Raw genomic sequence first — 21,823 nt, 5'->3', positions numbered from 1 at the left:
GACAGTGTGGATGGGATCAGAACAGGTACCCCAGGCGCTGCAGGCTAGCCCACCCCCATATGTGCATCCAGGGCCCGACACCCGCTCCCCATGCCACAGTGCACCAGCCTATGGCAGGAAGAGAATGTGTTCAGACATCACCAAGTTTCCCTGTCTGTGGAAGCTGCTGCCAGCCAGATCTGTGCTTTGCTTTAATCAAGTGAAAAAGTGCGACCCAGGTGCCCCCAGCAGTTTGGGATCATTAAGCTGGGGGTGTGAACAAACTTATGGGGAGGGGGCTGTGATTCCTACCCAGCCTCTCCGCACATTTCCAGGATGCTCTGGTTTCCTCTGGAGAGTGCTAGGGGTTGGGAGTAGACTGGGGGCCTCAGGGTGAGGCTGGGCTGCACCTGATTCTGCCCGCATTGTTGGGGTACCACTTGCCCCGCCATCTGCCTTCTGAAGGAGCCACCCTAATCCTCTAATTTCCGCATCCTGAGCACCCACTCTAAGGCCTCTGTGGAGGGGCTGCTGACCAGCAACAGTGGTTAGTGTCTGAGAACAGCTGGGAGCATCCTGGCCCCGCTGTCCTCCTAGCTGGAGGATGCCAGGAACGGAGGTGGGGCTGCCCCTACTGTTCTGTGGATGAGGGGCATCAGGCCACATCCCCTTACACTCTGGGGCTCTGCTTGGAACCAGGAGCAGTCTGGGTGGCCAGGGCCACACAGCCCCATGGAAGCCCTGCACCCCAACTCCCTCCCAATGGCACTCCACTTCCCAGGGTCAGATCCACGGGCAACCTAGGTTTGGAACAGGTAGGAGTCTCCCTCTGGGAGACTCTGGGGGTCTCCAGGGGAGGTGAGGAGCTCACCTGCCCCTGGCTGACATGGGCCTGCCAGCTGTAGGATTCAGCTCCCCCACCAATTCACAGGTTCGAGGAGCATGTGTGGCTCTCAGAGTGGTGCTGGGGGGCCATGCAGGAGCTCATTCCTTCAGAACACGCCTGCTTCCACTTCTCATGCTGCTTTGCCCACATGCAGTGGGAAACCCTAGCACACATGCAATTTTGTGTTCTAATTTTTGAATGTTAGGATTTTTAAAAGTACTTCTTTATTTTTAAAAAAGATTTATTTACTTATTTGAGAGAGCGCATGTACAAGTGGGGCGAGGGGCAGAGGAGGAGGAGAGAGAATGTCGAGTGGATTCTGCACTGAGCACAGTGCCCCCCATGGGGCTTGATTTCATGACCTTGAGGCCATGACCTGAGCTGAAATCAAGAGTCAGATGCTTAACTGACTGAGCCACTTGGGTGCCCCAGAAAGTACTTTAAATTTTTTTTTTTTTATGTATTAGAGAGTGAGCACAAGCAGGGTTAGGGCAGAGGAGAGGGAGAAGCAGGCCCCGTTGAGCAGGGAGCCTGATATAGGGCTCAACCCCAGGACCCCAGGGTCATGACCTAAGCTGAAGGCAAACGCTTCACGGACTGAGCCCTCCAGGTGCCCTGAGAAAGTACTTTATGCTATTTTTTTTAGAACATAGGTGGTCATAAGCAGTTCTAGGGTTCTGTGTGGCTTCCCTCTTCTCCTTTCATGGCAGCCCAGTGTTCGCCAGGCCATGAATATCTCTGAGGGCACACCTCATGGAGAGGACTTCTTATGGAAGTGGTTGGTCTGGCATTGTGTGGGGTAGAGTCTCAGTTTAAGCCAAGGGACACACATGTCTGGTGGCTCACCCAGCCTCACAGCCATGAGAAGGTGGGAGGAGTGCAGCAGAGGGACAGGACTGGGTTCTGTGTTCAAAATCCCAGCTCCATCAAGCGGTAGGCATGTGAGCAGGGACAGGTGACAGGACTTCCCTGTTTGTGTGTGGGGACAGGTGCAAGGCAGCCCTTTGCCTGACAGTCACACAGCTCCTTGCCTCACTACCTGGACCCCTGCTTGGAAGCACCTGCCCAGAGGGGCCCCAGAGTCTCCTCCATGTTTGAAAGCCATCGTGGTCACCTTGCCGGGCTTGATTCTAGGGAGCACTTACTGTCAGCCTCAGCCAGCATGGGCAGCCCTGACAAAGTGCCACAGACTTTGACTTCCCACAGTCCGGCCAAAGTCCTGGGGGATAGAAGGCCAACGGTTGGGCGCCGGCTTCCTGGCCAGGGCCTGTCGCCTGCTTGTGTCCTCACACAGCGGAAAGCATACAGGAGGCAAGCTCTCTGGGACTCATCATGGGGCTCTGCCTCACGCCTTTGTCTGTCCTAATTGCCTCGCAAAGACCCCACTTCTTCACATAAGAGGCAGAGTTTCAATATGTGAACTCTGGCGGGGGGGCCACGTTGAGGCCACAACCACAGACGGCATACAACCTGCCCACCTACTCACCGTCACCCCCATCCCCGCAGCCCATGAGCCACGGGAGTGCCTACATCCCTGTGTCTGCAACACAGCTGGGGATACACGAGTGCCTGCAACACCCACCCGCCCATCTCATGAACCTCTAGGAGGCCAGGGGCCCATGGAGACACTGAAGGCCCTGTGCTGGTCAGAGGAGGCTGGGGCCATGACAATTTCCGTGTGGATGGTGACCCACGTCCTTGCCCAGCGGGCCTGCTGGAGAGCCCTCCCTTGGGGGTCCTTTTGGTGTGTAGGAGCCAGAGGTGAGAATACAGCCATGGTGGCTGTGCTGGGCAGGTGATCCCGAGGTCTGAGGAGTCATGAAGTTTACATGAAGTCCTTGTCCCCACCCCCTTTAAGAATTATTTTGTAGTCTGTTTATCACAGTTCCACAGAGTTTGAGGGACCACTGTCCCCTTTCTGCCCACAGAGGCGACACAACTTACCTCCATCTGCCTGCATGGTCTCCACAGCCACCCCTGTCACTGAGTGCTCCCATGGTGGACACTCAGCCCTCCCCCTACACCCTTCCTGCACCCCATCCCTCCAAGAGTCAGCATAGACACGGGTAGGCCAAGGTGCGTAAGCACCTTATACAGGTTTGTGCTGCTGTGATCTGTAAATGCTACAGGGAACAGCCTCCTAGGATGTCTGCTCTGCCATGGCCACGCGTCCTCCCATGGTCTTTGAGGGAGTCACCCCCCTTTCCCTTGATCCTTTCGTATGTGACCGTCCCTCTTGGATGTCCAGACTTTCCCTGGATTATTCACATCCCCTCCCAAAGGAGCCAAGGCAGCAGACAGTCCACCGCTTCCATGTTCCTGGGGATGCCGTCAGGTGGAGGTTCCCCGGGGGGCAGTGGGGACGGGACTCAGAATTCCCCTGGGCCCGTCTATTGCCGCCTCAGTGCCCGGGAGTGAAGTCAGGCCTGCCCGGCCCCAGAGGGGTTCGAAGGAGAACCAAGCAGGACTGGACGTGTCGGGGAAAGGAAGGGTGAGTCTGCCCGACCGGGCACAGAGGCGAGGTGGGGAGCCCCGACCGCTGCTGCGGACAGTCCCCCAGATGGAAGCTGGAGACCAGGGCACCAGCGGACTCCGCTGAGGACCCGCTTCCCGGTTCAAGGTCTGTGTGTGCCCCCGAAGGGCAAGGGGCCCCGGGGCCTCTGCTGTCGAGGCAGGGGGGTCCCCGTGACCAGGCACCTCCTGGGGTCGGCCTGCTGGTAGCGTCTCAGGGTGGGGGCGCCTAGGACTCGGCCTAAGAATTCTAGAGTCCCACGTTCCCTGCAGAACAGCGAAGCTGCCCCTCCCGTGGGCCGGCGCCCGCCCCGCCCCAGGCGCCCCCGCCCCGCCCCAGCAGAAGCCCGCCGCGGCCCTGCAGCTTCTCTGCCGGTCGCTTCCCCCCCGCTCCGGGGCCGCTCTCTCCAGCGCCACGGGCCCACCGGTCTCGGGTCCGGCTGCCTGTCCGGGACGGTCGGGCTCCGGGCCCGCAGGCTGCGCGGCCGCAGGGCACGAGCGCGGGGCGGGGCGGGGCGGGGCGGGGCGGGGGAGCCGGGGGCCCGAACCGCCGCCGGAACTGCCGCCTCCGCCGCCGCCGCTCCCGGAGGACCCGCTGGGGAGGGACGCAGCCGCGGTTCCGGTTCCGGCCCCGAGGAGCCGCGGGGAGAGGAGGAGCGGGCGTCCCTCCGGCCAGGTAGGGCGCCCTCCGCCCCGCGCCACCCCCACCCCCGCAGGTGGCCGGGGTCGCGTGCAGGGACCCCGGCCCGGGCCGCCGCTCCTGTGCCGCTCAGGCCGCTCCCCGCTCCCCACCCTGCGCCCAGTGTGGGGTGCACCTGCACACCTGGGGGCCGGGGCGGGCATGATGGGGGGGGCCAGCCTAGTGGGGGGTGCACCTGCACACCTGGGGGCCGGGGCGGGCGTGACGGGGGGGGGCAGCCTGGTGTGGGGTGCACCTGCACACCTGGGGGCCGGGGCGGGCGTGACGGGGGGGGGGGGGGGCAGCCTGGTGGGGGGTGCACCTGCACACCTGGGGACCGGGGCAGGTGTGACAGAGGAGGGCCAGCCAGGTGTGGGGTGCACCTGTACACCTGGGGACCAGGGCGGGGCAGGCGTGACAGGAGGGCCAGCCAGGTGTGGGGGTGCACCTGTACACCTGGGGACCAGGGCGGGTGTGACAGGGGAGGGCCAGCCGGGTGTGGGGGTGCACCTGCACACCTGGGGGCCAGGGAGGGCATGACGAGGGGGCCAGCCTGGTGGCGGGGTGCACCTGTACACCTGGGGGCCGGGGCGGGCATGACAGGAGGGCCAGCCTGGTTGGGGGGGGTGCACCTGTACACCTGGGGACCGGGGCGGGCGTGACAGAGGAGGGCCAGCCAGGTGTGGGGGTGCACCTGTACACCTGGGGACCAGGGCGGGGCAGGCGTGACGGGGGGCCAGCCGGGTGTGGGGTGCACTTGCACACCTGGGGGCCAAGGCGGGCATGACGGGAGGACCAGCCGGGTGTGGGGTGCACCTGCACACCTGGGGGCCGGGGCGGGCATGACGGAGGAGGGCCAGCCGGGTGTGGGGTGCACCTGCACACCTGGGGGCCAGGGCGGGCATGACGGGGGGGGCCAGCCTGGTGGGGGGGTGCACCTGTACACCTGGGGGCCGGGGCGGGCATGACGGAGGAGGGCCAGCCGGGTGTGGGGGTGCACCTGCACACCTGGGGGCCGGGGCGGGACGGGCATGACAGGGGAGGGCCAGCCGGGTGTGGGGGTGCACCTGTACACCTAGGGACCGGGTGTGACAGGGGAGGGCCAGCCAGGTGTGGGGGTGCACCTGCATGCCTGGGGGCCAGGGCCGGGTGTGACAGGGGAGGGCCAGCCGGGTGTGGGGGTGCACCTGCACACCTGGAGGGCTGGCCCCCGTGTGTGGGCCAGGGGCTCTGGTTATGGGCAGTAACCGCGGGGGGCCAGGTGCTTGGAAGGCCCTGGGAGCAGCCCCCTTCTGGGAGGCCGGGGAGACTGTGATCCAGACTGAAGACTTTGCTGGGAAGAGAAGGGGTGAGGAGTTAGAGCCCTCATGTGGGGAGATGTTGCGCCAGGGGCCCAGGTGGGAGCATGGGGGGAGTGGCGGGAGGTGACCACCCGGACCAGAGGGCCCATGCCCCGGCACCTACCCTTGTCGAGGCCGACTCAGTCGTTGGAGTGGACGCCAGACTTGGGATTACAAGCCTTATCCCTCCAGATGGCTTTTTTTTTTTTTTTTTGATAATTTTTCTTCTTTTTTTTCTTTTTATTTTTTATTGGAGTTCGATTTGCCAACATATAGCATAACACCCAGTGCTCATCCCGCCAAGTGCCCCCCTCAGTGCCCGTTACCCAGTCACCCTATCCCCCACCCACCTCCCTTTCCACCACCCCTTGTTCGTTTCCCAGAGTTAGGTGTCTCTCATGGTTTGTTATGGCATTTTTGAGACGGCTTTTGACTTCCTAATACGGATATGGGTTTAAGCATGTGTCTTTCCCTTTCAGTGTTTTGATTTGAATGTAGTGTTCATGAATGCAGCGAGAATGTTTTAAGTCTGTCACTTAAAAACATAACCTTGAAAACAGCCCCCGAAACCCGCAGGCGTGGTGTTGAAATGAATGCCTTCCGCCGCCAGGAGAATGCGGTCCACTCGCACCCAGGCCACTGAGGCAGCAGACGACAGAAAGTGCTGGGCTCCACTTTATGTTCAGGCTCTGGGGGGCGTGGGGCAGGCTGGCGTCGGCCCATCAGGTGCCATTTTATTCATTTTGAAACCAGCCACCTTCGTTTGAATGCAAGTATCATTTATGAAGTGATCTTTGTCGCGGGGCTCCCTGGCGAGCACCAGGCTAACAGTGCTGCAGCCGTTGGTCCCCCTTGCGTGCCGACGGTCCCTGCACTGGCTGTGCCACAGTCTTGTTATTACATGGGGACGTGAAGGCTTCCACACGTGAAGAAACCAGGAGGAACGGGGCAGACGCCCAGATGTGTGTTGAGGGAGACCACAGGTGCAGCGCTGCGTGTTGGGCAAGGCTTCCGAGAGGCCCGCGTGTGCTGGTGGTCTGCCCTGGAATGTCACAGTTAAGGTAACAATGGTCTCTGCCATGCCTCTGGCTGGACACCTGCAGCTGGGGCAATCTGAGAGTGTCCCCGGGGGGAGGAGGGGACGCTCTGTTTCCCAAAATGCAGGTTTCTGTGCTGTTGGCTGAGGTTCTGTTGCAATGCTGCACAGTGACGCTGCTTCTCCCTGGCTGGCCCATGTGCGGAGACCAGTTTTGTGAAGTTGGGCCATTGAGACAGAAAGCCCCATGGCCTCACTGCATGTCCTTGGTGGCTGTGTCGCTCTAGGCTGTGCTGCTAGGGGAGATGGGGAGTCAGCCCTGTGACCAAATGAGGCCCCGTGGTCGGAAGGTGGGGTTTCTTCCTGGGCATTCTGGACCTGGGGGTACCTCACAACTAAAGTAACTTTTAATTTGGGTAAATATCACCACAGTCCCCTCCAGAGAGGTTGCGCTGCTTATTCTCCCGCAGAACGTGTGGGAGGATGGGGCCATCCCTTCAGAGCGGCTTGTGAGTCTCTCAGATATGTGACCCCCAAATCACTTGCTCATTAACAGAACAAAGCTAAAGTCCTCAAGGTCAGGGGATTTGGGCCCTGCCTTAGGCAAGCCAAAACATCAATCTGTTCAGGGTAGACTGTGGTCTCCCTCCCAAAGCACCTCCTGGCGAGCACCACCTGGCAAGCACTTCCAGGCGAGCACCTCTGGGGGAGCATTGAGAGGGCCTCCTCTGGGAATCTATTCCTGGAACTACCCGCTGTGAGTTCAGGTGCTGGCACCTGGCAGCCCTTCCTTCCCAAATTGGCTTTCTCTGCGGGTACGCAGTGTCCAGGCAGCAGGGCTGATGTCACTGTCGACACAAACTGTTTAGGAACCAGTAGTTCTAATGAATAGAAGAATGCCATTCGCTGCTGGCTGTTTGCTCCTATCGCTTGAGAAATCAGAGCTATAGATAGTTACAAACACCCTGTAGATCCACCATCCAGAAAATTTTGTTTTTTGTCTTTTGTGTGTAGAAGAAAATACTAATGCTGAAGCAGAAGCATCTCCAGTTTTAAAAAATAAATGGCACCAGAACCAGCTCACTGAGGGGCTCGCGTTCAAAGCATAACCCCCCGTTCTGGCAATTCTTATTGCCGTGGAGCTTGTTTGTTTTGTTAGGTAATTATAAAGTGTTGTGTGTAATCTGTTTTTAAATTAAGAACAGAGAACAAAACTGTTTGGTGCACATAACAAACAATAACACATTAGTTTCCCCCTGTAGCAAGTTACTGAGAGAGAGAGAAGTGTGGATCTGTCAGGGAGCGAGCCTGCTGATGGGAAAGGGGCCTCGCCATGTGTCCCTGGGGTGGGGGGTGGAGGGCAGGGGAGACGGAGCAGGAGGGAGGCATCGGGGGCACCTAGGGACCCTGCCGGGGTCCTTCCTTAGCGTCTTTGTTCTGCTGGGCCTGCAGGAGGGGCACAAGATGTACGGCTTCTGTTTGACAGTGTTGTGGGCCACCAGGCATCCCACTAGCCCGTAGCACTCAGAGGTGCCCTCTGGCCCGGGAATGCCCTCTGCCCACGGGAATGGTGGGTGTGTGGTCCTGAGCTGATGTGTGCTTCGCTGCAGGAGGGATGGTGCAGGTTGGGCTCTGTCCCTGACCTGGAGGCTAAGCAGCTATGAATTTTTTGTGCATGACATGGGGTCAAAGGTGATCTCTTTGTTTGCTAAGAGGGTGGTAGAAGGTGAGGTCATGAGGCCCAGACTCGTAGTTTGAGAGGTGCCTTCTCACTGTCAGTGTCGAGTGGTACTCATGAGACATGCCTGAGGAGCAAGTGTGTCCACTCATGTGCTTCAGGTCATGGGGCCCAGAAAGGGGCAGGGCACTTGCCCAGGGAGAGAGGCACGGTAACCCCTGAAGGAGCTGTGCAGGTGGGGATTTCAAGCCAGGGTGAATGGCTGTGGCTGACCTCCCAGGCTACCCTGGCTCTGGATACACAGGAGGCAGAGTCCAGGGTAGCTGGCAGGCTCCTGACCTCTGGAATGGGGCTGAACTTCGGTTATAAACTGCCATCCTTGCAGAAGCCATGTGGACAGTGTACACCCATTCGTGTCATGTCCCTGTGAAGCCATGTCCCAGAGTAGGACATGGGCACAGAGCCAGAATGGCCCTCAAAGGCCAGAGCTTCAGACAGACCACAGGAAGCTGCCTGGCTCTCCCTTCTCTCAGCGCTCAGGACATTCCAGTAGGTGGCTGGCTAGCCACAGCCTCTCCCAGCAGGCTCTCCCATCTCTCTGGCCACACTGGGCTGTTATTTTATCATCATGTTAGCTGAGGGAGAGGGAGGAATCATGTCTTAGCCTAAACCCAAGCTGACACTCTTGGGACACATATGTTCACTTTATTTGAGACTCTTCAGGCCACCTCATTGCCAAATGCCCTCCCTGTGGGAAGCATGCAGAGCAGAAGCGAGCCGCAAATCTGAGCTCTGTGTGCCAGAGGCTCCAGGCTTTGCCTGCTGGTGGACAGAGAATGGGTGCTTGGCGGCCCTCGGGACTTATCCTCTTTGCACGTGATTTCCCAGCTCAGATTTTATTCAGAATTTACTTTAAGGGCATTGAATTTGCTTTCCTTGGTTTTACCAAATTTAGTTGTTTTAGAATCTCATATATTTTGCAAATTCTTTAATGAGAGTAAATAAAGCCCTGGAACATTGGACAGTAAACCCTGAAGGTGCCGCATTGTGTGTCGCATCTCCTGTTTCAGGACGGCCCCTGGTGGATGAAGCCAGGCAGACTCCATCTGGCCAGGTGTCCCACACACTGCTCTGCGGTGGAACAGGTCTGGTGGCAGTAACCTGCACTGCTCCTCTCTCTTCGGCCCCACTCCAGGTACCCAAGTGGATGTCTATAGGTGTGACGCTGGGCCACCTGGCCATGTCCTTCTGGCGCCTGCGCTGTGCTGTGGCCTCCCGCTGGCCGACTCCTTTGAGACGCGGAGGAAGCAGCCCCCTGCACACGGCCCCAGCCGCCTGTCCTGACAAGAGCGCCCCTGTGTTTACCCGCGCCCTGGCCTTTGGAGACAGGATTGCTCTCGTCGACCAGTATGGCCACCACACATACAAGGACCTTTACTACCACAGCCTCCGCCTGTCCCAGGAGGTGTGCAGGCTCCGCGAGTGCACTGGCGGGGACCTCCAGGAGGAGAGGGTCTCCTTCCTGTGCTCCAACGACGTCTCCTATGTGGTTGCACAGTGGGCCTCATGGATGAGCGGAGGCATTGCTGTCCCCCTCTACAAGAAGCATCCCCCAGCCGAGCTGGAGTATTTCATCCGGGACTCCCGGAGCTCTGTGGTCCTTGCGGGCCAGGAGTACATGGAGCTCCTGCGCCCAGTGGTCAAGAAGCTGGGGGTCCCACTGCTGCCTCTCTCGTCCACAGTTTATGGTGCGGCGGCCGAGGAGCCTGGGGAGGGGAAGGTTTGGGAGCAGAACTGGAGGGACCGTGGTGCCATGATCATGTACACCAGTGGGACCACGGGGAGGCCCAAGGGAGTCCTGAGCACTCACCACAACATCAGGGCCATGGTGAGTGCTCGCGCGCCTCATGCTGGGGCCTCCGGGGTGGTGGTCTGCTTGCCTTTCCTTTCCTCTGTGGTGCCATAGCTGCCACTGTTCTGCCGACCCTCCCTGACGTGTGCTGCCAGAAGTGACCGCAGCCCTGGGACCCATGGGCCCACCAAGGCATCCTCAGGGCTATGCAGCAAGTGGATGGCACTGTGGCCGGTGCACAATGGTGAGGGTTCCAGAGACAGCACCGAAATAGGCCTGACCTGGGAAACCCCCACACAGGACTCAAGGATCTTGTTCCGTGGCCTCGGTGTCTCAGCCAAGCTCCCCAGCTGCCTTATTCACCTATAACTTATATCCTTCCTCCTTCCAAAAAATATGAGTATGTGCGAGCAAGACTCTTGTATGCTTGGAGCAGTAAAATAGAGTCTCAGAACCACAAAGATCAGGTATGAGGTCAGTGCCCTTGGGTCTCAGGCTAGTTCGGTCCCCTCCATTGGGGTAAACTGAGTCCAGGCTGCAGGCAAGGCACCACTGATAGGTCTGCTCTGTCAGGAGACAAAGAAGACACACTTGTCCAGAGAGACCATCTGCTGATTGGTCTCTGCAAGGGGTAAGTATGTCACATGTGTTTGCCACAGTAGTCACTGAGGCATGCGGGGTGCCGTCCTCACTGGTACTTTGCAGAAGGTTCCACTGGTCACATTTCACGCTGCTCCTCAGTAATAGCTAAGCATATGGTAGAAACCCAACTCTGGGTTCTGTGACCATTCAGCTGGGATGAGGGAGGCACCAGAACCAGACAGGCGGTGCAGGGTGGGTGATTGGGTTCAAGTGTGGACTCTGCTAGGGCCTAGGATCCCACGGGCGGGCTGGAGCACCTCTGACTGCCTGGCGGTAGAGCCAGCAAGATACGTGGAGGACTTGGGACACCCCCCTCCCATCTAAGCCCTGACCATGTCCAGCGGTGTTCTTGGATGTGGGAGTCTGAAAGTAAGCCCATGGTCACATGACCACTGTCACCCTCAGAGGCTGAGAAGGGCAGGGCACCAGAATGTGAGCCTCCCCACTCCTCTTCCTCACCGGCCTGCTGGCTTCCTTCCTTCCCTCCTGTCTGAGGTTGTGCTGTCATCCCACAGGTGACAGGGCTGGTCCACAAGTGGGCGTGGAGTAAACACGATGTGATCCTGCATGTCCTCCCGCTGCACCATGTACACGGCGTGGTAAACAAGCTGCTCTGTCCCCTTTGGGTGGGGGCCACCTGTGTGATGCTCCCTGAGTTCAATGCTCAGCTGGTAAGTTGGACTAGATGCCCCACTCTGCAGTATAGACTTTGCCAGCTGTGCCAGTCCCCTGTTACTGCTGGAACAAATTATCCCAAACTAGAAGAGCTTAAAACAACACACGTTGATCCTCTCAGTTCTAAAGTCAATTCCATGGTCTCGTGGCATGAAAGTTGGGGTGTGGGCAGGGCTGCTTGCGCCTGGAGAGGCCTTTCCTTGCTGCCTCCAGCCTCTGACACCACTGCGCCCTTTTGTGGTAGCGCCCTTTTGTGCAGACCCACCTGCATGTCCAGGGGACCCTCCTTTCTCAGAAGCCTTACCTTAAACCATATCTGGAGAGTCCCTTTTGCCACATGAGGTGACATGTCCATGTGGACTAGGTGGGGCATTGGGTCCATTGCTCAGCCAAGCACACCAGCTTTCCTTTGTCCTGGAGCAGGAGGTCCAGCCGGGGGCTCTCTTGCTCTTCTGGTATGCCCCCCAGCACATTGTCCCCACCCCACCCCCCCCAGCCGGGCTAAGCAGCATGCAGTGATTAGGGTGCCACTGTGCAGGGAGGAGAGACCTGGGTCAGATGCCGACCTGCCGCTGGATACTCTGTGAGCCTATGTCACCTCTGTCGTGGTCAAGGCTGGGCTCTGCACAGAGTGCCCTTGCTGAGGTCTGCACGCACGTGTCCTGGGAGGAGCCACTCTGCAGGGAGGCCGTGAAGCACAGTGCTTTGAAAAAGACCTGAGATTTTTGTTGATTTTCACTATAACTTACATGGTGAATAGAACTTTTATTCACAGGTGAAAGGTTGAAAAGGAGGATGTGGAAAAACACCTTTGTGTTCAGGTCTCCATACTAGTTCTCAAATCACAAAATGGCCGGATTGCCAAAGCAGAGAGTACAGGAAACCACAGGCCCGGGCCCCTAGTGTGCACAGGCTGCATGAGTTGGTGGCTGTGCAGGGGCCATCCAGCAGGGTGGACCATCCCCACAGAGTGGACTGTCCCCAGCAGGGTAGACCACCCCCAGCAGGCAGGGACCGAGCACACGCTGCAGCCGGCGCTCACCTAGCACTCCAGCTGTTTTTGTTTTTGTTTTTTGTTTTTTTTTTTTAATTTTTATTTATTTATGATAGTCACACAGAGAGAGAGAGAGAGAGGCAGAGACATAAGCAGAGGGAGAAGCAGGCTCCATGCACGGGAGCCCGACATGGGACTCGATCCCGAGTCTCCAGGATCGCGCCCTGGGCCAAAGGCAGGCGCCAAACCGCTGCGCCACCCAGGGATCCCTACTCCAGCTGTTTGAAGGCTCTCTGCCCCTTGGAGGGTCTGTCTGATTCTCTGCCCAGCAGCTCGGAGCTTGCATTTTGGTCACCTGCTACTTTCCTCACAAAGGGGCCCTGGGAAGCCAGAGTCCCTGGTCTCCAGCATTCAGCAGCATCCACCTTCCTGTCTCCTGGAACAGGGCAGGGATCAGGGGCTTAAGCCTCGTCACTTCCTGCAGAGCTCTGGGCTTGTACGTACATGTTTGTCTGTGAGCGTCTGTCCTTTATTTATTTTTTGCATCCATTAGCAAGATGTATTCTAAGGTATCAGAAAAGCCTCAGATTATTTTTGGGGCCTGGAAATGCCAGACATTTTGTCTGTAGAAATTAACAGTGGTCACTGCTTTGCTTTACAGGATTTCGGCTCAGGATGGTTTTCATAGGTGCTGCACTTTCAGACACTGGGCTTAGTCTAGGCCTCTATTAAGGAACTCATCTAGAGCTGTGGCCAGGTTTCTGTAATGGTATTAGACGGCCTGGGGTCCTGGGCTCTATAGGTCACCCCACTGAGCCCAGTGTGGCTCTCCATGCCCTGTGATGTGGTCTGGTGAGATGGCAGTGATGTGAAGACAGGCAGGAAGGTGGGTGGGTTGACAGCCTGCTGTCACCACCTGAGGGACAAAGTATGGCTGTTGATTAGGCTGAGTCTCTCCTGCATCTGTATGGATTCCTGGGGGCTGACTCCCCAGGGTCACCGCACGTCATAGAGGGTGCTATTTCCACCAAAGGCACTAAATCAGGGCCGTGGGACCAGCTAGGGACCTGCCTGCTGGGCAGAGGCTGTGCCAGACAGATAAGGTAGGAGGATGCCCCAAGAACCCCAGTCATGTGAGGTCAGGGCTCTGAGCACTGAGACCACTGCTCCCAGGGGCTCAGCCATGCAGGCTGCCAGGTCACCCCCTGCCCAGGACACCGTTTCCCTTGGTTAAACATGCTGCCCTGGGAGACCAGTGGCCCCAGAACAGATTCATTCTGGGATCTGGAAAACGGGCATCTTGGTGAGAGGTGGAGGGTGGGAGGTACTTCCAGGCAGTGTGTGTGTCAGGGTGCCTACAGTCATGTAGGCCTCAAATGGGGGTCTCAGGGGCAGGGCGTGCACGGGAACCGCAGGACCCGACAGCAGCTGTTTTCCTGCCTCTGCTCTCTGGTTGTGGGGTGTCCTCAGTGCCCACTTTTGGCCAGAGTAGCTTCATAAGAACCTCCTTCTGTGTTGTTAAGAATTACAAAAAAGAATGAGTAGTGGTTTGATCCTTGGGGTCATTGCTTTAGGCTGATTCAGCCTTGCCTGGAGTGCCCAACCTGCCTAGCAGCCCTCCAGGGCCAGGACCTAACCCCAGCTTTCCAGTCCTGGCCACACAGCAGGCCATGTGGGGAAAGGGTGAGTGACCCTCACACTGCTGCAGCCAGGGGGTCTGGGGCCCCAACTCGTTAAATTTTAAAGCTCCCAGGGGTTCCTGGGTGCAGCCTGATTTGGGAAATGCTGTCTGATCTGTGCTGTGACATCTCACGGCAGAGCAGGGCCCAGTGGTCTCTCTGCCTCAGAAATGCTTTTGTGAATAAAAGGGAGGGCCGAGGAGGCTTGTTTTCCGCAAGGAATTCCCCAAATGTGCAGTTTTTAGTTTATGGATGAGTTGGGACAACATGGAGGAGACACTGCTGCTATAAATGTCATGCTTCAGGACAGCAGCTACTGCCTCTGCTGACTTGGGTAAATTCCAAGACAGGCGTCCTTAGGAGGCAGCATCTGGTAGATGTTCTCTGTGTGCTGGGGTCACATGCCAGCATGAAGGTCTGTAGGACTGGTCAGCACCCTTCATTTGGCTGACCATGTGCTCCATCCTTCCTTTAGCCTCATGTGGGAAGCCTGGGGACCACGTGTACGGCCAGTAGAGAAGGCCTGGCCAGGACCATGGGACCCCGGAATGGATGAACAGCTCATGAGCCCTGCCCTCCCTCCTCTCATGCCAGGGCAGCAGGTGAGGGATGAACCCCCTCACGGTGCCTCCCTGGGAAGTGGTACAGTGGAAGTCTGTCCCGTCATGTGCACTCTGGTCCACGTATTGCTGGTAACAGGTAGGCCCTGGGTGGGCAGGGTAAGATCTGGCCAAGTTCAGGGTGTTGTCAGGACTCATCAGGCCGGGAGGTGACGGGGTCTGCAACAGGTCAGCCATGCATTTAAATGCTATGTGGCATCAGGCAGTTCCTCCTCAGCCAGATCAGGACATCCACACTCATTTCGACCTCAGTCCTCCCAAAGCCGCACCTTCCCCAGTGACAGGTGACCATGAGGGTGCTGCCCAGGACGGCACTGTTTTGACAGACCCACGCTTCTGCTCCACATGGGATTTCCAACAAGTCTGCATTCCAGAGCTTGGAAAGGACCTTAGGTGTAGTTGGATCAGTGCCATGGTGGGGGGCAGAGATGGAATTGCAGGCCCAGGTCATGGTCATGGCCACGCCAGGGCTGTGAGGACCCTGTCAGGCAGCTGTCCCATCCACATGGATTTCCTGTCCTTGCTGGGCTTGCTGCTTGGTACCCCCTGGTTTTGATCTATTAGGTCTGTCCCCTCTCTACTCAGCAGGAGGAAGTGTGGATTGCAGGAAGCTTGCCATGTTTTATCTTCACTTCTCGTTTCTCTGCTCAGTAATAAAGTGGGGTCATGTCCACCTAAGTGAACTTCCTCAGTCATGCCAAATGTTTGGTTGAACATCTATTCTTAGTATTTTCTGACTAATAAGTATTCAGTTCATTGCCTGTAAAGAATTGTACATTATCAGTTTTAGAGGTCTTTAGAGAGATAATTTAATCTAAACCCTTTTATCATAATCTTAAAACTTGTTAAAGTAGGTAATGTTTCAGACATCTACAAGAGAGAGGAATGCCCATGTGCCTTTGCCCAGCCTCGGCTGCTCCTGACTCAGGGTCATTCTTGTTTGAGCTGGAAACACCTTCTCCCGTGTCAAGGTTAGTTTGAAAGGAATGCCAGCTATCAGATGATTTCTGCATCTCTAAAAGCTAAGGATGCTTTTTCTTAGAGTTGTGACAGCACTGTCATCACAGGGAGTAAAGAACAAGAGTCTCTGCTGTCATGTGTCACCAGCAGTACCCTCACTGCCAGGACCACCTCAGTCTCCATTGTGTTGGGATTAGATCTAAATGATGCCTGCCTCGTGCAGACACCACCTGTGGCTTCCCCTGCAGGTTCCTCTCTGTTTTCCTGGCATGTTGAGTTTGTTTAAGAAATCAGGCTGTGGGTCCTGTAGATTTGGCAAAGTCTGTTTTATGCAGATTGCATTCCGATAGCGTCATTAAACGTGTTTCCCTGTCCCCTGTATTTCCTGAGAATTGGTGATGAGATTCTGGGTTTCTGTGTTGCTGTGGTGATGGTGGGGAGACTTTAGGATGGTGAATGTCTGCCTGCAGGGGCATGTTGTCATGGCTGCATTTACTTTCATTGATAACAGTTTACGTATGTAAACTAAATTGTATGTACATTAGGTGTGCAGCATCTGTCTTTATGTCTGTGACACACCTGTGCAGCCATCCACACCCGGATGAAGACAGTGGACATTCTCTTCACCCCAGAAGGTCTCCTCCTGCCTCAGTGCCCTCCCCAAACCCACCAGAGCTAATGCTAGCCCAACTCCTGAACTGTGGACGCCTTCCACATGCTCTTGTGGGCATGAGCTTTACAGGGCATGCTCCTTTGTGCTCTTTAGCTCATCGCATGGTACTGAGATGTATTCTCACACTGCATCACTTGTCACTTGGTCTTTTGTGTTGCTATGTTTTGTCCTCTTGCTTGTCCATGCTGCCCCTGAAGGACGTTGGGTTGTTTCCAGTCTGAGGGACATTATGAATAAAGCTGCAATGGACATTCTCATAAGGATCTTTTTGTGGACACCTCTCTTGGGTCTCTGCTGGACGCCCACCAGGCTGGACACATCTTTAATTTTGGTGAAACTGTGGAAGAGTTCTCCAGGACAGCTGTATGTTTAATCCCCCACAAGCAATGGGTGAGAGTGGCTCCATGTTCTCACCAACACTTGACATTGATAGTCATGTGACTTCCAGCCATTTCAGTGGGTGTCGAGTATGTGTGCATTTCCGCTTCCTTTTGTTGAGATGTGGTGCACACACCGTGGGATCTCAATATACATAGTTCACTATGTTGTGGTGAATGTGTGTGGGCCCTCTGGGCTCGGGATCTAAAATGTTCCCATCCTGCCGGGAGATCTGTTGTGCCTCCTTCCAGCCACCTCATCGCATTTTATTACCATGACACCACTGATCTGTTCCTGAACCTTACACGTGCTGGGCTCACAGTGACCATAGTCCTGTATCTCATTGCTGTCACCATGACATCTTTGAGATTTATCCACATCCACCTGACAACAGTTAATGCCTCCTCATCAGCAGGGGTCCCACTGCTGCTCATCCATTTTCCTGTTGGTAGACATTGGGGTGGTGTCCATTTTGGCTTTATGAGTAAAACAGCCAGGAACATTCCATTGAAGTTTTTCTACAGATGTATATTTTCATTTCTTTGGGGTAAATACACAGGGGTAGGATTACTGGGTTGTGGAGTCATGTAGTTTGACTTTATGAGAAACTGCCAAAATGTGGTTTCTGTTTTCTGCTTCTGTCAGCAGTGACAAGGGTGGCAGAGCTCCACCCCTGCTAGGCTTTTTGCATTTCGTCCACCCTCCTGCATGTGCCCTGCTACATCATTTTTGTTATAAAATTTGCATTTCTTTTGAGTACTTTCTCATGTGCTTGTTGGTCATTCAAAAATATTTTCAAATTGAGCTTTTTGTTATTGGTCTGTAGGTGTTCTTTATATATTCTGGATAAAAGGCCTTTGTCAGAATAACATATTGTGAATCTTCTCCAGTCTGGTTTTGGTTTCACAAACCAATGTCTTTTTTAAGTGTCTTGTGATACAGAGAATTTTTACTTTTGTAACTCTGATTTGGAAGTGGTCATGGTGTGGATATCATTGACTTATTCACAGTTTTTGGAGAAAGCATTAACATTGCACAATTGATTGCTAGCTATTGGTTTTATAGTTGCTGTATATGAGCTCAAGGATGGACTAGCTCCTCCTTGTCTGCTGAGAGCTCTTATCTTAGAGGGGTAGAGTATTACTTACGGCCTTATCTACTGTGATGATCACATGGCATCTGCCCCTTTATTTACTTATTATCTATTTCCCCCTTTAGTCTGCTAATGCAGTTACTTACACTGATTAAAGTCTGTCGTGTTTCTAGCTTCCTAACCTTGCAGCCCTGCGAGCAGACTTCCTAAGGGTGGGATGAATTGTCCTTTTATGTGTTGCTAGATCTGATTTGCTGATATTTTGCTTAAGCTTTTGCATCTATGTTTAGAAGGAATACGGGTCTGTAGCCGTCTCATGACCTCCTTGCTGGGCTTCTGTGTTGAGGCAGTGCTTCCCTTTTCAGGGCTTTTCCTCCCTGGGCAGGTTGGTGTAAGGCTGACACTGCTCTTCCCTTGAGTGTGTACTGAGGTCACCCTGGAAGCCATGTGGGCCAGACCTCTCTCCAGAAGGGCTTTTAATTAAGGGTTCAGTTTCTTTAACATATGTAAGACTTCTAATATTTCCTATTTTGTTTCTTATGTCAGTTTTAGTAAGTTTTTGTTTTTAAAGGAAATTGTCCATTTCATCAAAACTGTGAAATTCATGGTAGTTCATAGTTTCTCTTCTGTGTCCCTGGGATCTGTGGTGATGCCTCCATTAGCACTGATACAGGTGGTTTATGTTTTCCTCCCATTACTGTGCTCACTCTTGTGTCACAGTTTTTCTCTAATGCACCCGTGATTTCTGTGCCTTCGACCTCTTGTTCTTTATTCCTTCCTGACTTCGTCTTCATGACACATCATCATTGTTACTTTAAGTCGTCAGGAGTCTATAACTTCTATGGTGATTACCAGGCCTTTCCTTTTGTGGCCCTCCCCCATGCTCTTTCAGGTTCATGAGTCTCCAAGCTTGTTTCCCTGAAGTGTTCATGTTGTATCTTTCTCACACCTCTGCCGAGATGTATTTCTCATACTGTGAAAGTCACTATTGTACATGATTAAGTGATTTTTCATAAACCTAGAGTTGCCCAGCCATTGTCTCACTCCCTACTCCCATGCAGCCCTTTCTGCCTGTCTCTGCATGTTTCCTTCCCTGGACACTGCATGACACCAAGTCCTATGGCTTGCAGGGTCTTATGTCTGCTTCCTTCTTTGTGCAAAACATCTCTGAGTCTCACTCATGTTGTAGCACGTGGGCCAGTGGTTGCTCTTTTTGTTTCTGAAGAGCACCCCATTGTGTCGCTTCACATGCTCTCTTCGCCTGTGAACCATCCAATGGGCTTTGGGTTGCTTCCAGTTTTTGTCCATTAGGAATAACGCTGCTGTGAACATTTGCACCCAAATCCCTGTGTGGTCATGTTTTCACGTACCTTATAGAGATATGCGGGAATAGATTATCGGATTGTAGGGCAAGTTTATGTTTTGTATTTCAGGAAACTGCCCAACTATTTCCCACATTGGCTCTTGATTACATTCTCACTAGCAGTGTGCAAGGACCCTAGTCTTGCCACATCAGTGCCAGCCCTTCTTGTTGTTTAAGTTATTGTTAGAGTTATTCTAGTACATATAAAGTGAGATCTACTATGGTTTCCATTTGCATTTCCTTTTCAATTTTAAGATCATTTGAGAGAGAGAATATGAGCAAGGAGGGACAGAGGGAGAGAGAATCTGCAACAGACTCAACACTGAGTACAGAGCCCAATATGGGGCTCAATCCCACAACCCTGAGATCATGACCTGAGCTGAAATCAAGACTCAGACACTTAACCAACTGAGCTGTGCCCCCTCAGTTTGCATTTCCTTAATGACTAATGATGTTGAGCATTTTTTTCATGGTCTTGCTTGCATCCTTATATCTTCCTGGGTGAACTGTTTAGACCTTTTGCCCATTTTTATACTCGTTATTTATCTTATTGATTAGTGATTATTTGTATATTCTGGATATGTCTTTTGTCAGATGGTTTGCAAATATTTTCTCCCAGTCTGGCTTGTCTCTTCATTTTTTATTTTTTTATTTTTTTAGATTTTATTTATTTTTTCATGAGAAGCACAGAGGCAGAGACATAGGCAGAGGTAGAAGCAGGCTCCCTATGGGGAGCCCAGTGTGGGTCTCCATCCCAGAACCCTGGGATCATGACCTGAGTTGAAGGTAGACGCTCAACCACTGAGCCACCCAGGTGCCCTATCTCTTCATTTTCTTAATGGTATCTTCTGAAACACGTTTTTAGTTTGATGAAGTCCATTGTATCAATTAATTTCCTAGATCATGCTTTTGGTGTCATATCTGAGAAATCTTTGCTCAAACAAGATCATGAAGATTTTTTCCTAGAAGTTTTATAGTTTGAGCTTATGCATTTAGGTCTCTGATTCAGTTTGGATTAATTTTTGTATGTGACAAAGGTCTAAAATTCATCTTTTTGTATGTGGTGTTCAGTTGATCTAACACTGTTAAAAAAATTATTCTTTACCCATTTGAAATGGGGGCTCCTTTGTCAAAAACCAGTTGGGGGACGCCTGGGTGGCTCAATGGTTGAGCGTCTGCCTTTGGCTCAGGGCGTGATCCTGGAATACCAGGATCAAGTCCCACATCAGGCTGCCTGCATGGAGCCTGCTTCTCCCTCTGCCTGTGTCTTTGCCTTTCTCTCTGTATCTCTCGTGAATAAGTAAACAAATAATCTTAAAAAAAAAAAAAAAAAAACACCAGTTGGCCATGGGGCACCTGGGTGGTATGGTCAGTTGAGCATCTGACTCTTGGTTTCAGCTCAGGTCATGATCTGAGGGTTGTGAGATCGAGCCTCTGTCAGGCTCTGTGCTCAGGGGGGGAGTTTGCTTCTCCCTCTCCCTCCTCCTCTGCCCCTCCCCCGCACTTGCTTGCGCATGCAGGTGTGCTCTCTCTCTCTCTCAAATGAATAAATCAATAAATCAGTAAGTTTTTATTTTTATTTTTTTTAAGGAAACCAGGCTTTTTTTTTTTTTTTAAAGATTTTATTTATTTATTCATGAGAGACACAGAGAGAGAGAGGCAGAGAAACAGGCAGAGGGAGAAGCAGGCTCCATGCAGGGAGCCGGATGTGGGACCCCATCCCAGATCTCCAGGATCACACCCTGGGCTGTAGGCGGCGCTAAACCACTGCGCCACCAGGGCTGCCCAATCAGTAAGTTTTTAAAACAAACAATTGGCCACACATGTATTGGTTTATTTGTGGGCTCTGGTTGGTCATTCATCTGGAGGTCTGATCTTCCACCAGCACCACGCTGCACTGGTCACTCTTGCATTAGAGCAAGTTTAAGAGTCGAGAAGAATGAGCCCTCCACACTTATTCTCTCCTTTTTCACGCTTGTTTTGGCTCTTTTGAGTCTCTACCGTTCCATGAGAGTGGTAGAGTCAGCTTGTTGGTTGTTGGAACCAGAGTTTGTTGGGGGGAGCACGTTGATACTGTGGCTTGGGTGGGGAGACTTGCCATCTCATCCATGTTGAGGCTGCCTGCCCATGGACATGGGGAGTCTCTGCCAAGCCCCCAGGTGTGCTGCGCTGATGTGTCTTTCCCACTACCCTGTCTCCTGTCTGTCCTGCCTTGCTTTGGTGCAGATCTTTTCCATGAGCCCATGTCTTGCGGCTTCTATCCTTTCTTCTGCATGGTCTCATCCATGCCTGAGTCTGTCCAGTGAATTTGTGGCTTCAGATGACTTGTCTCCGAGTTTAATAATGGTTCTGTTTTATGTTTCTACTTCTCCAATGAAATCCTTGATTTTCCCTCGTTTTGTTCATCTTTCCTTCTAAATTTCACAGGCCTGTAATTATCTGAATTCCTTGTCTGGGGATGCCTGGATGGCTCAGCAGTTAGGTGTCTGCCTTTGGCTTGGGCCATGATCCTGGAGTCCCGGGATCGAGTCCCACACTGGGCTCCCTGCATGGAACCTGCTTCTTCCTCTGCCCGTGTCTCTGCCTCTCTCTCTCTCTCTCTCTCTCTCTCTCTGTGTGTGTCTCATGAATAAATAAATAAAATCTTAAAAAAAAAAAAAAACAATTCCTTGTCTGATAATTCCAGCATCTTCTGAGGGTCTGCTTCTGTTGACTTTTTTCCCTAATTATGGCTCACATATTCCTGTTTCTCTACATGCTTTGCAATATAAGGGGCACTAATCAT

General features: G+C 53.8%; 1 protein-coding gene across 4 annotated transcripts in view; it reads left to right on the top strand.

Moving 5' to 3' along the window:
• The first annotated feature begins 3,950 nt into the window (after nucleotides 1–3,950).
• Nucleotides 3,951–21,823, top strand: part of ACSF3 (acyl-CoA synthetase family member 3) — a 49,768-nt gene continuing 31,895 nt past the window's right edge. The window contains exons 1-3 of one of the 4 annotated variants that reach the window (XM_038538038.1): nucleotides 3,951–4,052; nucleotides 9,305–9,997; nucleotides 11,119–11,274. In XM_038538038.1, coding sequence (XP_038393966.1) covers nucleotides 9,317–9,997; nucleotides 11,119–11,274 — 837 coding nt within the window. In that variant the 5' untranslated portion in view covers nucleotides 3,951–4,052; nucleotides 9,305–9,316. Of the gene's footprint in view, nucleotides 4,053–7,453; nucleotides 7,591–9,179; nucleotides 9,998–10,054; nucleotides 10,593–11,118; nucleotides 11,275–14,426; nucleotides 14,554–21,823 lie in introns of those variants that run through there. The other 3 variants (XM_038538040.1, XM_038538039.1, XM_038538041.1) reach the window with 3 other exon arrangements.

This window comes from Canis lupus, chromosome 5 (assembly GCF_011100685.1).
Source record: "Canis lupus familiaris isolate Mischka breed German Shepherd chromosome 5, alternate assembly UU_Cfam_GSD_1.0, whole genome shotgun sequence".
In the NCBI taxonomy this organism is placed as follows: domain Eukaryota; kingdom Metazoa; phylum Chordata; class Mammalia; order Carnivora; family Canidae; genus Canis; species Canis lupus.
Note: the sequence above shows the minus strand (reverse complement) of the source record. Positions and strands in the feature narration are given on the sequence as shown.